We start from the raw sequence: 17,019 nt of genomic DNA, 5'->3' as shown, positions 1-17,019 counted from the left end.
TAATAAACACATACACTGGTTTAATACCACTTCTTTATTGATAGTCAATTGGTTAATCATTTAGCCAGCTAACTAATTGATTGAATGATTGGCGCCTGTGCAGGTGGCACATAAAAAACACCATTTGAGCGTGGCTGTTGCCAGTACTGCCTGACTGGCCTTCGTGCCGGTGGCACATAAAAGCACCAACTACACTCGGAGTGGTTGGCGTTAGGAAGGGCATCTAGCTGTAGAAACTCTGCCAGATCAAATTAGAGCCTGGTGTCAAATCGTTCAACCCATGCTAGCATGGAAAGTGGACATTAAACAATGATGATGATGATGATTAATTGCTTAATATACTGGTATAACAATCAGTTGTTTGTCAAAGTCTTTTAATTGCCATTCATGACTTCATCAATGACATGCCCTCACTCTTTCCGGTGTGCTTTAAGATATACCATTTGTACTATATTGATCAAGCTAAAAGCAAAATTAAAACATAGTTTTACTTTGCCTTTTAAACTGAATATTTATATTTTGTTTCACTTCTCTTTTAATCAAATTCTCTTCATTTTATTTATATATGTATATATATATTAGGTAATATTCAAAGATTTGTATCTGTGATATCTGCACGTAATGCTGTTGGCCATGATAAAGAAGGCAGGGTTATTATGGTGCAAGTAGATGGAGAAACAGGCAAACATGGGTAATTAGAAAATCTTTTGTTTCTTACATATTTGTTATGGTAATTTCTTGATTAGGTAAAAAAAAAAACTATATTTTTAGAGAAACATGTGATGTTCATGCTTTTCTCAAGGATATTAAATGTGTAAATGAAATCAAAATATATCAGTTGAATATCAAAATCAGGTCATTGTCTTAATTAATCAAAAGTTGATTTCTTGTTCCTTTGTCTCATTTATACTATTTTGTGTCTATTTAATCAAGCAAGAGAAAATAGTAGAGAATCAAACTGGATGAAAAACAGTAACCAAGTTACATACTCTGAGTCATGTAACAACTCTTAAAAATAACTGTAAAATTGATAGTGGTTGGAGGAGTTATTTTATTGTAGTGAGTTTTAGTATAATATGTTTATTAAGGGAAATGGATTAGCAGAATCTTTAGAGGACTAGGAAAAAAGACGCCTTGCAATATATATTCTGGTTATTTATACCTTAAATTCAAATTCTACTGAGGTTAGCTTTATCTTTCATCTTTGTTGGGGTCCATAAAATAAAGTGTCAATCAAGTACGGAAGGACAGATGACTGACTTACTTGCTACCCTCAAATCTGCTGGCTTTGTACCTAAATTATAACTCATTATATATTAGTTCACTGCTGTGTAGCTTTTGGAGGAGTTGTTAAATAGATGCTAGAGGTGTTGTTTGAGTTGTTAGATTAGAAGTGTTGCTAGATAGTTATTGGAGAAGATTGTTGTTGAGGAATTATTAGATAGTTGCTGGGGTTGTTATTAGATGGTCAAAATATTATCAGTTTTGGGAATGAAAATTAATGCTTATATTTCAACTATTCAAAAACACCTTTTATAAAAATGCCAGTTTTGGTATTAAAAAAACATTGTTGTTTTGGTATCATTATTGATATTTGATTGATTTCATATTATTATTATTGTTACTAGTTTACACATTTTCTCATCTGTGTTTACAGCATCAATTTGTATGAATTGGCTGACCTCATGAAAGACCTTGGTGCAGTCAATGCTATCAATTTAGATGGTGGTGGCTCAGTTACACTTGTAATGAATGGAACTTTGGTCAACAACCCATCAGATATGTGGTAAGTGAAAAACTTTGATGTAACCCTAGTCTCAGTTTTGAAATTAAAAATGCTACACAATTAAAAAAAATATATGTCCTTGTATTTCATAATTTACTGAAGAGACAACTATGCATCATCATTGTCGTTTAATGTCCATTTTACCATGCCTGCATGGACCAAATGGAATTTGTTGAAGCAAATTTTCAACAGCCAGATAACCTTCTTGTCACTAACCCTCGCTTGTTTCCAAGCAAAGTAATATTTCTCCGTAGCCAGACAGGTTTTTCACAGAAACAAACTTCCTTGCTAATATGACAATGATGTTCATTTACAACCTTCACATGTCTACACAAGTGTACACAACACATACACACATGCACACACACACATACACATGGCAGGCTTCTTTCAGTTTCCATCTACCAAATCTACCACATCCTCAAGGTACAAGAAGGTGAATGTCAGTGAAATGATACAGAAGATTGGACAGGGAGAGTGAGCAGAGAGTTTATAAGAGTGTAAGGGAGCAGAGGGGAGGAGAAGGGCAATGCAGTGAGTAGTTAACACAGGTATGTAGAGGAGCAGCAAGATAGCAATGATTCATTTAGCAGTAGAGAGGACAGGAGAGAAAGATAACGAAGCAGTGTTGAGCTACAAGAGAAGCATGAAGAAGAGACAAATATAGTGCATGAAGAGATGTAGTTTGGTTCATTGAGGTGGTGTGTGTGATCGTGATGGCACCTGTGCCCAGCGTCGCCTTCCTGGCACTTGTGCTGGTGGAACGTGTAAAAAAGACATTCGAGCGAGATCGTGCATGCTGGTGGCACGTAAAATACACCATTTTGAGCGTGGTCGTTGCCAGTACCACCTGACTGGCCTTCGTACCGGTGGCACATAAAAGCACCCGCTACACTCTCGGAGTGGTTGGCGTTAGGAAGGGCATCCAGCTGTAGAAACTCTGCCAGATCAGATTGGAGTCTGGTGTAGCCATCTGGTTTGCCAGTGCCAGTCCCCAGTCAAATCGTCCAACCCATGCCAGCATGGAAAGCGGACGTTAAACGATGATGATGATGATGATGATGTGGGTGGAATATACAGCATTTCCAGGACTCAGTTTCATTATGTATGTATGTGTGTAAATGTGTATGTATATGAATATATTTGTGTGTGTTGGTTTGTTTATGTGCCCATAACTTAACAGTTCAACAAAAGGTTCCAATAGAATAAGTACCCAACTTTAAAAAAATAGGTGCTAAAGTTGATTTATTCAACTAAGCCCTTCAAGATGGTTCCCCAGCATGACTACAGTCCAGTGACTAAAAATAACTAAAAGGTGAAAGATGCAGCATTAGGTTTCCTATCATTTAGTTTTGGCAAAGACAAAGAATCCCTTTGTTGCCAACAATTATCTAAAATCATAACGAGAAACAGTAAATATTAACCTACAATGTTATATGACATGTATTTTGAGTGAAAATTGCTTTTCTTTTTCTGTTTGGTTTTTATGTTGTTTATTTTTTTTTATTTCTTTTTATTTAGTAGTGATAAGAAGTTTCGATGTCCTCGTGAGGTGTCAACAATACTGTGTGTACATGAACCTCTTTGTGATCCCACTGACTGTAATGGACATGGTCAGTGTGTCTTTGGTCGTTGTAACTGTTCAGGTTTCTGGTCAGGTGATCAGTGTCAAACTGTTAAATGTGAAAATGACTGCAGTGAACATGGGAAATGTACAGAAGGTACGTAGAACATTCTTGAAATATTTCAAAATTGCTTCAATGAACATGCCTCATGAGACAATAGTATGGACACTCCAGACTAACCAAGGAAAAAGTGTTTGTATGTATGCATGTGTGTATATAAATTTTGAAAGTTTACTAGCTAAATATGATCTCAAATAGCCAACTACATACCAAGGCTAACATGAAACCAATAAGAGAAACTGTTGAAGCAAGGAGATGGAAATGGTTGGGTTGAGTCTGTTGCCAGGATCGCTTTGCAATGGGTTCCACAAGGTAAAAGAAGACATGGCCAACCAAAGGAAATGTGATGCAGAACAATAAAAGATCTAAAAAGCAGAGGGTCAACTATGGAACAAGCTGTTAAGGATGCTTTCAGTGTTAGAAGGTGGGAAGATCTTGCTGTCACCTCAAGTGCCACAAAGCACAATGAAAACCGAATGAATGAATATATCTTCAGTAGTTCGTATATCCCCCCCCCCCCAAAAAAAATGGAGACTTTAAAACATAGCAGTAATATATTTAGAAGGTTGTTTGTGATGGCCAGTCAAAGAGTGACCATAGGTGTGAAACTAATGATCACCTTCTGACCACACAGTTCTATATTTAAGAGATGAGGAATTATGTACATTATTTACATTTGATGGATATTTGTCCTCATCTTGTGTTAACAACAAACAAGATGAGGACAAATATCCATCAAATGTTAATAAAGTACTTTCTGACCAGTCTTAACAAACAGCCTTCTAATTATCATCATCATTTAATGTCTATTGTCCATACTGGCATGGGTTGACGATTTGACCAGAGCTGGGGAGCTGCATCAGACTCCAGTCTGATTTGGCAAGGTTTCTACGCTTGGATGCCCTTACTAATGCCAACCACTTTACAGAGTATGCTAGGTGATTTTACATGGCACTGCTTGGGCGCATTTACGTGGGGCTGCACAGGTACTTTTGTGGTGCTGCATAGATGCTTTTATGTGGCACTGCACAGGTGCTTTTGTGTGGTGCCACACAGGTGCTTTTACATGGTACTGCATGGGATGTATGTATATATATATGTATATGTGTGTATATATATGTGTATATATATATATATATATATATATATATATATATATATATATATATATATATATATATATATATAAAATCAAAATAACCAACAGGATATCAAGTAGTGATGCAGTACATAGAATCAGTTTAATATTCATTTATGTACTTAATTAATTACTTATTAGGTGGTTTCTATAAAGACTACTCAGGGCATTTTCTTATTGAATAACTGGAAAGATAAACATGCTATCTATAAATTAATTGTAAGCAATGTATCAGAAAAAAATAAAGACATGTACAGATACACACTCATTTATATATGTGCACATATACACATACACAAATATTTATACGTTTATATGGATATAGTATAATCATCTCGCATAGACTTAAGTAACTGAAAAATATCTATTTAAGAGCAAGAAAAGTAATAATTTATAAGGGATAAGAGGTTAATAGGTAAGGATATCAAAATAAGAATTTATAGAAAATAATAAGAAATACATATAACCTACATTTAAAGAGACAGGGGATTAACATTTGAGGTAGGGGAGAGATAAAGGTAACCTGAAAAGTGGGGGTAATAGGTATGGATGTAGTGAGGACAGTTAAAGGTATTCAGACTGAAGAGATTTTGTAACTTGTAATGTTACAGGTGCTATTGTATGTATGATTTTATAGTTTCTGTGGGGTATATAATTTAGTTAAAAGGAGACTTATTTTTACAAAGTCACTACAAATATACATAATATGATCAGTAGGGTAGAACATCATAGGAACGAAAATAGTGTAATCACCAAAATAGGATGAAGTCAGACTAACTAGGCAGGAGTTGTCAAGTATGGCACCGATAATTGTTAGTTTCGAAAATACTTAAATCTACGGGTGATGTTATACATACATGATACCCTTAGGTTTAACCTATTATTAATCAGGTTGTTCTTTTCCCTATACTTAAAAATCTCATAAATATCCATAGAGCATAGCTCACACCCGTATTGATTATCTCTATAAGGCTGCGCTCTCCATATTAAATCCCATTTAAGGCTACACTCGATCCTGCTTTCCTTCAGTTCCCAAACCTTGCTAGATAAGGATGTACAATTGGCTTTTTGTTTGAGTCTAAAAGATGAAAAATGGTTATTGATACATTTTTTCATATTTATCAAACATCCTCTATATATAAAGTTATCAGCCTCAGTTTTGATTGTACATTTATTAATTATGTTTTAGATTAGACATCAGCCTAATAACAGACAGTGGGATTTAATTCTGAAATTGCAACCAGGAGCATAACTACTATTAACATTATTTTCAGTTACTTAAGTCTATGCGAGATGGTTATACTATATATATATATATATATATATATATATATATATATATATATAAACGTATAAATATTTGTATATGTATAAATGTGTATGTATCTGAACATATATAAATGTGTGTATATCTGAACACATCTTAATTTTTTTCTGATTCATGAATTAAAATTAATATATAGATAGCATGTTTATCTTTCCAGTATTCCATAAGTAAATGTCCTGAATAGTCTTTATAGAAACCAGTTAAGTAAATAATTAAGTACATGAATCAATATTATGCTGATTCTATGTAATCATTCCTTTTTAATGTTGAAAATTGATATATACACACATTTTACCTATTTTGGTTATGATATCATTTTTGTAAATCTTGAATTTTATTTTTTATACAACATAACAACATAACAATTATTGATTTTAAACAATCACCCATAGTGCACCAAAATAAAATTTCCACTGTATTAACATCTTAGGTTTTTTAGCGTCTTGCTCCTTTAACTGGTAATTAACATCATGATTTAAAGTCTTCCCCCACCCAGCCTCTTTTTATAGACAGTTACTTTATATCCAATTGACTACTGCTAATGTCTTCTTTCCTCCCTGAGGAAAAGAGATAAACATGACAATATTTTTGACCATACCTAATCATGAGCTGTCAACTCACTCTTGTCCTTTATTCATAACAGACACAGTCTTCTAGTCGTAGATTTAGTAGTTGGTAAAGAGATAAATGAATTAGAAATGAATTACAATCCTTTACAACACTATGACTCCAATAGGCTTCATGCGATTCTTGGAAGTGTAGTGTATTCTTAGCTACAATAGCGACAACATGAATTACCTCCATTTTCTTGCTCTGTTAAAATATTTGAGAAAAATTATATTAATGAGTTCGACTGGTTAAGATTCTATTTATTTATTGTGCAGCTGAATATGGTACTGCATTTAAATTAATGTAATGATTGCATTGTTCAATTAAACGGAGCCACTTGAAATGGTTGTACTTGATATCCTGTTGCTTATTTTGATTTTATTCACCTTACTTCGAGACAGATTTGGTGCTTCAACTTAAGTACCTAATTCAACTGAATCTCAGACAATTTAAGTTTGCATTAGCCAATGTGTGCTTTTGTTTTTTAGACAGTGCGGTGTAATTTGAGTGAGATTTGACTGCTGTTTCTACTAGTCTTTTTATCCAGTATTAAGTGTTGCACACAAATGTAACTTAAAGGACATTCATGCTCATATACTTTTCCAGCTACTGTTGATTATTTCCAACATTTTTTTATTTAATAATGTAAAGGAAATGAAAATACTGTATCACTGTAATTTTTTTCTTTTTAATTTGCATATAAATATCACCTGTTCAAATTAATACTTAATACTATTAACACTCATAGAAAGACATTTGGATCACAATATCCCATTTGTTTCTTCACTAAAATACAGCATGATTATGCTTAGTTAGGAATATGCTGTTATCATTATAACCAAAAAGACATCAAGGTAAAAGAAACAAGTATTGAACTAAATGCCTTACAGAAATTAGATTAGTTCTAGATTCTGAGATCAAATCATGAGAGGTTTCAGCATTTCATCTCTCTAGTTTTGATGAGATAAATAGCAGTATTATACTGATGTTGATTGACTTAACTACATCTTGTCTATTACAAAATTTCATTTTGTGCCTTGTCAAAAGAATTCATTATTATTATCGCTCAGAATAAGGCAGCAAACTGGCAGAACCATTATTGCACCAGACAAAATGCTTAGCAGCATTTCTTTCTGCTTTTTACATTCTGAGTTCAAATGCTGCCAATGTCAACTTAGTATTTTATCCTTTAGTGGTCAATAAAATAAGTACCAGTTGAGTACTGGGGTTGATGTTATTGACTTCACTTTCCCCTCAAAATTGTTGACCTTGTACCAAAATTAAAAAGAATTATTGCTCAAAATATTGATTTAATTGTTCGTATTTTATCATTATTAGCTGGTTGTCTTTGTACTGAAGGATGGATGGGGGATGATTGTCATATTCCTTGTCCACATGGCAGATATGGAGTCAACTGCAGTCAACTTTGTCTCTGTCAACATAATTCTACTTGTGATCTTTCTACTGGTGCCTGTACATGTCCACCTGGATTTGTTGGAGAATTTTGTCAAGAAGGTAACTTCATTGTTTTTATTATAGTTGTGTAATAGCCTCATTTCTGTTCCAACTGATCATAGTTGTTGTGGAATTTGTTGATTACATTTACTTAAGAAAGCATGGATATGGCTAATTAGATATTCAGAAAGAACTCATAATTTTTTAATAATTAGTGTACAAATATTTAGATGTCTATCTTGTTTGTTTGAGTTTAACATCAGCGTATGAGTGCAGTTCTAACCATGGTCAATTCATTTTTATTGTAAAGTATGTTGCCATATAATTAATGAGTTATGTGATCCCCATTTCAAAGATTGTAATGAGTTTGTTGAGCTACATTTCAATAGTACATTGAGCTAATTGAACATAAAAACTACTTTAGTGATTTTTGTAGTACCTTCTTTGAAGATAGTAAGAAGTCAATTACATTGATCATCTTTCTGCTATGTTAAGACCTACTGACTTCTGTTGATCCCATTTTAAAATATATTGCTGACCACCAATAGAGTTTCAAAGATTTATTGCATGTATACAGTGTTAAGTACAACAGCCCTTTAGTCCTCTGAGTTTTCTGATTTTGTACCACCTCTACTCAAGCACATCTCACTCACTTGGCAGTCCATTCTCTCTGTCCACCATTCTCTCTCTTTCCTCCCCAGAACATTGGTCTACTAGAAATCCCTCTCTGCACATTTCTTTCCTGCAACCTTTAAATTGGAACTTTTCCAAGATGAACATCAATATTATCTCTGTACTAGTTTTGGAGAGCTTTCCGAAGTCATGGATACAGACCCTTCCTCCAAACCAAAGTAATAAATAAAAAAAATTAAAAACCAAGCAACAAATGTGGTAGCTGTGTCAACTGGAAGTTTCTACTAGAGCTGTCTTGGTTGAGAAATGAACAGTAGGAAGATTTTGCTAAGTCTCTTGATTCTAGAACACTTCACAACCATTTGGGTGGTATGCTACATTGTAGACACTTGTTGTTGTTGCTATTGTTTTAGCCCCAGGTTAATTTTGATCAAGCAGATCTATGATCAAAAGTATTTCAATCTTGACTATCTTGATTATTCAGACACAGTACGCCTCAGACTACATTATTCAATTTGTCCTTTAAAGAGGAATGTTTGGCTACTACTTTTAGCAAGCTATGATACAGAACACACGCTCAGTTTACCTTTGTGTCATGAGACCAACATGCTGAAATCAAAGTAGGTGTACATTTGATCACTTCAATCAGTATAACAATTCACATAAAAGGTTTTGTTTCTATTACCATTTGGAAAGAACGTGGCCGTTGCCAGTACCTCCTGACTGGCCTTCGTGCCGGTGGCACGTAAAAGTATCCACTACACTCTCGGAGTGGTTGGCGTTAGGAAGGGCATCCAGCTGTAGAAACTCTGCCAAATCAGATTGGAGCCTGGTGTAGCCACCTGGTTCACCAGTCCTCAGTCAAATCGTCCAACCCATGCTAGCATGGAAAGTGGACGTTAAATGATGATGATGATGATGATGAAAGAACATACCTATGAAGATGGTATTTGTTAGCTTAGAACTGGTAGATATTAACCCTTTAATATGGAGCATCAAATGGATCAAGTTCAGATTTTGTGCATTCAGAGACCGTAATTGTACTACCTTAACTATACAATAGTCGGATGATCCAGTGAAGCAGGGATAGTAATGACAAAGTAAACATATGTACACTGGTGTACTCGGTCAAAGATATGAATCAGTGATGAAGCTTAATGAGTACAGACAGATCAGGAGTGTAAACAATCCAGCCTTTATGTAGAGTTAGTGTGTGAGAAGTGCAAATGTTAAAAATAGTCTTATGCATTGAAGTTACTGAGAATGATGACTTCAAAGAGATAAGTTGAGATTGATGTCATCAATGCAATGCTATGTTTAGGAAGTTGTTATGTTAGTCAGAGATGCAAGTAGCTGAAAATTCTAAGTCCTGTGCTGAGCTGTATTTCAAAGCATATTAATATTCTGCGGTCACTTTATTAGAAGCTACACTTTAATGCACACCAGTATTCCAAAGCTGTCCTTTTTCTTGGATTTCAGTGTCAAGTTCGCTATTATCTCAAAGCTAACCATTGGGCAAAACATAATCATTATGTCACAAGAAAATTGTTAAGAACCAATGAGCTGCATGTTTTCTTTTAACCACAGTTGATTTAGTTTTATGATGTTTTTAATGCTTGAAATTATCCTTCATTTATAGGCTGTCCTTTTGGTTTCTATGGTGACCAATGTAAACATGTCTGTATGTGCCCTGCTGCTTGTGGCTGTGATCATATTACTGGAAGATGTATTATATCTTCAGCTTATTCCAAACATATTTTTCAAGGTGAATTCCCATAGCTTTTTATTTCCTCTTTTTTTTTAATATCTGTTAATAGACACATTATTTGTGAATTCAAAAAAAAAAAACTGGTCGTGAACTACTGGCTTGTATGATCATGGGTTAAGCTTATTACAACCTTTGTGCTAAGACTCTTAGAAAGCACTCAAGTCTGTTTACCTCAGCTGGCTTGACTGCAGATATCATTTTACTGTTGAATAATTAACAGTAGGAATGTCTACTGGTTTATTTATTATGCCAAGATTATAACCTATTTCATAAGTACAAGATATTGTTTGATCTCGGCAATTGTCATGTGGGGTGGTAAATTCATAGGCTACATTGTTATTTTGTATGTCTATCAGAAGGATTGATAGTACTCATGGTTGTAGTTAATGCTGGAGTACTAAGGGTGGAGGTGACTTTAAATTTAATAATCAGTATTGCCTTAAATTTTATAAAGATTTCCAATAGTTAAGTAACATTGTTTTGTATCATATGTAAACTTTTGTACCTTTTATTCATATATTTTCCTTTCCTTTTTCTCCTCTCTCTCTCTCTCTTGTCTTAATTCCCTTTCTCCTCTCTCTAGCTTTGTGTTTTGAAGTAAGATAGTGTTGTTGAAAGTTTGAGTACAAAAAATAGTTCACTTTTTTTTGTATTTTGGCTGATTATAATCTATAATTTGGTTTTATTAATTATAGCCAGTAATTGCCTTGCCCAAAAGATTATACAACATAAGCATTTAATTGTGGACAGAACGAAGGAATACAGGTAACTCTATTCTTTTTATATACAGAATGACATCTACCATAATTTGAATATTTGTGTCACTATACGCCAATGTCTTACTGTTGCAGTTTTACCTTGTATTTCTGTAGTTCAGGGTAAGGACCCCTTCTTCACCCGAAATATAGAAATACAAGGTGGAACTGTAACTTTGTTTTGTTTGCTTTTCCTTTTGTAATTTACTTTGTACCTTCTTGCCTTACACAACAAATCCCTTTAAAGTTATACCATACAATCCTTCACCAAAACTACCTCATTTTAAATAAAATTATATTCAAATCTGTCTACAGTGTAAAGAAAACATATTTGACATTAAAGATATATAAAAGCATGTAACCTTTTGTGTTTTTTAAAGGTAGTAGGATGTGATTTGAGGAAGATTTTAGCTGGTCAAGTAACTATGCTTTCTTATTGGCTCATCATTTGAGTATTTTGCAATACTTGATGCCAAATTACATAGTGATTCAAACCTGGATTTTCCATTCACTGAATACCAGACTTACATGGCTTGCACACATGCACACACACACACACACACACACACACACACACAGTTGAGAGGTCCCTCTATCTTTTTCATATAGTTTAGTTGACAAAATACCAGCTTCCCATTTTGAAGATTATCAGTGTATAAATGGACAGCAGTGTGTGTTTTTTTTAACCAAATCTATAGTCATAGCAATGCTGAAAAAAAAAATAATAGAGACCCTTTTTCAAAAACTCATTTATTTAATTATAATGTTTTCTATTTTATTTTCCTAGGTTTTATGTGTATGGTTTCATTTCAATGAGTATTGTTGCGGCTGTTAGTATCCTCATTTCATGCTGTTCAATGTATACTTTGTACAAAGACGACAAATTCACCTGCTTCAAAAAATGTAAACTACCTCAGAAGAACGTCAAAACACACAAACTACTGGATAATTCTCGCATTTATGATGAAGATGAAGACAAACTTATTAGTTCTGAACTTGATTTGACAGATGAAGTTTAACGAGAAATCATTATTCTTTGTGTGTATATACAGTATGTGTTTGTGTGTGTGTGTGGTATTTGAGTACTCTTTTTTCCACCTTGTTGCACATTTTATGTGCTTACTCCGGTATATATATATATATATATATATACACACACATACATACACATATAAGTGCATATGGATGGGAGATATGTATGAGTGTGTGCATACGAAAATGTGTAAAAGCTTGGTTCCAGTTTGTATTCCAGATAATGTGTAAATGGAAGATTTTAAAATTAAATGAAATCATTATATAAAGATTTTTAATGCCTTCATAGAATGAAGGAGAATTTCACAAAATGATGCGAGCTGGACAAGTGACCATAGTGTCATCTTTGTAAACTTTACTGAAGTCTGTTTAACTGATAATTGGAGGCATTCTTATTTTAAGTTCAGTGGTTATCAATAGGATGACCTCTCAACTATAAAACAGCACAGCAATATGTAAATGTGCAGATTTTCAAAGCCCATCCAAGATTTATAACCATTTTAAACTCAGTTTGGTATAGTTTGAATAAGCTTCCACTCTTACTTCAAAGATGAATAGTTAGCATTAATCTATAATGGCATTGCTTGTGACCTTTTGCAAGGCTTCCCAGATTCATGAGGTGAGGAAAAATTGCAACATATAGGTTACGACAGTAGAAAGCAGTACATTAAGGTATTGAGTTTATCTCAGACTGAACACTGGGACCAAATACTTGCACCTGGGCCATGTAATGGTGATTAAATCTGCCATCCTGATATAAGTAAAGTCCATCCGACAGGCTTCTGAACAGTTTCCATCTTTACAAATTCTCTCGCAAGGCTTGGATCTACTTGAGGCTATGAGAGAAAATACTTGCCCAAGGTACTGCACTATTGGATGGAACCCAAACCATGTGATTCTAAATGATCTTAAACTTACAGCCATATTTATTCTGTGTTCCTCTAATTGTTTCAAAAATATTAAGGCAATATATCTGAAGAATTGGGTTTCCATGCCAGCTTAGACAAAAGTTCCATAAATATTCTCTTGTGTCTAAGTTATATGTTCCCAATACATTTCCAGTATATTCCATATTCTTATCCTGTATGGAGAAATAGGGTTTTTTTGTTTGTTTATTCTTTTGATATGAAAGTGTTTCGTAAATACTGGAAAATGTCACATTATTTTCTGTTTCATTGATAATATGAAAATGTTCTGTCTTTTAAGAGATGAAAAATGTATTTTTTATATGAACAAAAATGAAGAAGTGGCTGTATGTCTTTGTGTTCGTCCTCCTTCACCACTTGACAACTGGTGTTGGTTTGTTTATGTCCCCATATCTTAGCAGTTTGGCAAAACAGACTAATAGAATAAATACCAGGCTTAAAAAATAAGTACTGGAATCAACTTGTTTGATTAAAACCCTTCAAGGTTGTGCCTCCGTATAGCCACAGTCTAATAACTGCATCAAGTAGAAGATAAGATACCACCCTGTGTCATTATTACATTAGTGTCATTGAGTTGTTGGGTAGCTCCAAATATTTTATTTTTACCAAATGCTTTAGGAACTAGTGTGGTTTCTTACTGCTTTCACTAAGGCCAGGTGAAGATTTAAGCCCAGCACTTCAAGCTAATAAAATAGTCGTGCATGTATTTTATTTGTGATAAAGTATATCATCGTATGGTACCTATTTACAACTCGAGTGAACAGGTCCATCAACATTTGACTTCACCAATCAACCATTGATGGGATATTTACTGCCAACATTTTTACAGCATACGTTAATACACTGTCATCTCTACTAGCTTTAACTCTTACATTTTAGGGTGCTAATTTATATAAGATGGTTTTCATGGTGATAAGAAGACGAAAGAAAAATTTATATTATGATTATAATTTATATTGATATCAACAATCATTCTCCAGTTTAATATAAATGCTTTGTTACTGAATTTATTTTTTTTAAAAATTATAATAAAATGTTTTTAAGAAAATAATGAAGATAATTATAATACTGTTAAATTAAAGTGAGAAAGGATTTTCAAATTAAGACCATTACAAAAATGAGAACATTTTTTCTCTTTTTTATTTGGCAATATTATCATCTTACAATCTGTTATACAGATTATTCAAAATGTGTATATATATATATATATATATATATATATATATATATATATGGTTTGCGTTTATTTTTCTAATTGTTTCTTATTTAATAAATGAAATGAATATTCCAATAAAATATTGAAAATATTAAGTTTTTGTTTTTGAAAATGTCTTTGTTTACTTGCATCATGTTTACAAATATTGATTTGTCTTTTGAATACATGATCAACATGATGAAAATGACTCATGCTAGGTTACCATGAGCAAAAAACATAATCATTCATGTAGAACCTTTCATCAGAGACTGTAAGATTCTTTCATAAAATTCTGCCAGAAACATTAACCATATCTTCTACTCATGGCAAATTGGCATGCCTAATAATTTGCTTTTCTATATAGACTTCTATTTATGCTGACTACCACTTGTCTTCCCAAGAATTATACATTGGAAATATTGTTGTTATTTATTGCAAGAATTAAATAATTAAAAGCTTTTTAGTATTTAGTTGCAGTTCTTAACATCTGAGTTTGAATCCCTCAAAGACAATTTTGCTGTTCATTCTTCTAGGATAGATAATATATATATCAGTCAATTACTAAGTCAGTAGATTTCAGTCTGATCAATATAATTGTTTCCTTCTTCTAAAATATATGACCTTGTGCATATGTGAGAAACCAATTAATATTAATTTAATAGTTAAGGTGGAAAGCTGGCAAAATCATTAGCATGCCAGGCAAAATGCTTAGTGGCATTTCATCTGTACTTATGTCCTGAATTTAAATTCCACTGAGGTTGACTTTGCCTTTCATCCTTTTGGGATCAAGAACATAAGTACCAGCTGAGCACTGGGGTTAATGTACTCGACTTACCCCATCCCCTGAAATTGCTGGCCTTGTGCCAGAATTTGAAATCATTGTTAATTCAATAGTTTCCAGTAAATTCAGTAGTTACAAATTTCTTTAGGCAATGATAAATAACTGAGACCTTTGGCAATACACTGTGCTTAAGTAGGAGGCCCATCAAACCAAGTGAAATTATAGTCATGGTAGATACTAGTGTCATGCAACTGGCACACATGCTGGTGACACATAAAAGCACCCATTACTCTATCGGAGTGGTTGGCATTAGGAAGGGCATCCAGCCATAGAAACCTTGCCAAATCCAACTCATGCCAGCACGAACAGCAGTCGTTAAATGATAATGATGACTTAGAGGTTCTTTATAATTTGTGTCACATTCTAAAGAGTCTCTTCTCTGTGGTAACCAGTTTCTGGGAAGCCAGATTCAGTATTGTTCTTTCCTCTTTAAGAACTTCAGTGAAAAAAAAGTGTTAGTCTGGTGTGATAACCTAACAAAACTCACTACTTATTGTAATGCCCTATTAGCTGTCAAACCACTCTATATTGATTTATGTTGATAGGGATTTCTTTCCCCCATCACATTATATTAATTCTTGTGTTCATTTGAGTTCCACTATATCTCCTACACTCTTCTTTTTCTACATTACCAACCTATTACCTCTAATTGTACATATTCTGATGCAGATGACACAGTTATCTTTCCTTAATATTCTGCAAACATGCATTTATATTCAGCATAGCTATTTGTCATGAGATATGCATCATCTCTCTGACTAAAAGCTTTAGAGATACAAAATCAGTTCTTATTAACTAGTACTAAGAGACAGTCACTGCATATAACAATGACACAACACTACATCCATTATAAAAGCTTCAAATTTTCTTGAAATGCTAGACCTCTGCCCTAAAGAATTGCTGATATCCACTAGGTAAAAGTGCATCATACACTAAAGACTGTACTGCACACAAATCTAGGGATATGTGCAGTTAGTATGCACATAAACATTCTGTACATAAAATAATAAAAAATATGTGAGGTAACCTTACACACACCAGAATATTGCAACTACTAGCATACAAACAGAGTACTATTCCCACATCTGGACACTGCAGTTGTTACACAAACAACCTCAACAGCACCCAAAAGAAGACCAGCCTACTGATTGGCTAAGATTTACTCCCGAGCACATTACAATAACTGGTCCACAGACTTTCTAACTCCACTCATTGTGACTACAATGGACTTTGTACTCCTGAAACAGTTAACTGCTTTCTACCTCCACCCATGCCCACCTGACCCTCCTACTCTCTCTGGAATTTCTTCCATGCCCACATTTTTTCCTGCAGGCATCAACTTGTAGACGTTTAAGCTGAATATAAACTGCATTGATCTCTCCAGTCAGAGATCCTGCAAAACTCAGGGGCACAGCCTGCATAAGTTACAAAGAAAACCTGTCATAACTTCTATTTCAACCTTTCCAGCTGTGTTCTGTCAGCACAAACTCATTTAATGCACCCCTTCTCATTATCCTTACTGTATTTTACTCTCAAAATTTGATATCAAATGCTTTATCTAAAGCCTGGTGAAGTATATTACTGAAAATATGTACATACTGCTTCATTTTGCTTATTTCTCTACTAATTACATATTTTCGGGGGAGGGGGGAGTTAAAAATTATTTTTACTGTTAATCTTTATAAATTGTCTTTTTTCTCATAAAAAATTCTAATCAAAAAAAGAAACAAAGAATATAACAAAAGTTGGGATATAATAATCGCAATAATAAAATCTACTCTTGCCTTGAAAATAGATATTTATTTTGATTTTGTAATTAAGGTGTCCTATTGTAGGATACTAACTAAAAAAAAGAACCCATCTACTTTT

At 33.7% G+C, this 17,019-nt stretch overlaps 1 protein-coding gene across 5 annotated transcripts in view; it reads left to right on the top strand.

Moving 5' to 3' along the window:
• Nucleotides 1-14,308, top strand: part of LOC106871408 (N-acetylglucosamine-1-phosphodiester alpha-N-acetylglucosaminidase) — a 33,383-nt gene extending 19,075 nt beyond the window's left edge. For 2 of the 5 annotated variants that reach the window (XM_014917831.2, XM_052972017.1), the window contains exons 5-11: nucleotides 583-691; nucleotides 1,658-1,786; nucleotides 3,308-3,507; nucleotides 7,884-8,060; nucleotides 10,273-10,398; nucleotides 11,097-11,166; nucleotides 11,944-14,308. In XM_014917831.2, the coding sequence (XP_014773317.1) occupies nucleotides 583-691; nucleotides 1,658-1,786; nucleotides 3,308-3,507; nucleotides 7,884-8,060; nucleotides 10,273-10,398; nucleotides 11,097-11,166; nucleotides 11,944-12,175 (1,043 nt within the window). In that variant the 3' untranslated portion in view covers nucleotides 12,176-14,308. Of the gene's footprint in view, nucleotides 1-582; nucleotides 692-1,657; nucleotides 1,787-3,307; nucleotides 3,508-7,883; nucleotides 8,061-9,117; nucleotides 9,254-10,272; nucleotides 10,399-11,096; nucleotides 11,167-11,943 lie in introns of those variants that run through there. The other 3 variants (XR_008265265.1, XM_014917833.2, XM_014917834.2) reach the window with 3 other exon arrangements.
• The last annotated feature ends 2,711 nt before the right edge of the window (nucleotides 14,309-17,019 follow it).

Source organism: Octopus bimaculoides, chromosome 1 (genome assembly GCF_001194135.2).
Source record: "Octopus bimaculoides isolate UCB-OBI-ISO-001 chromosome 1, ASM119413v2, whole genome shotgun sequence".
In the NCBI taxonomy this organism is placed as follows: domain Eukaryota; kingdom Metazoa; phylum Mollusca; class Cephalopoda; order Octopoda; family Octopodidae; genus Octopus; species Octopus bimaculoides.
Note: the sequence above shows the minus strand (reverse complement) of the source record. Positions and strands in the feature narration are given on the sequence as shown.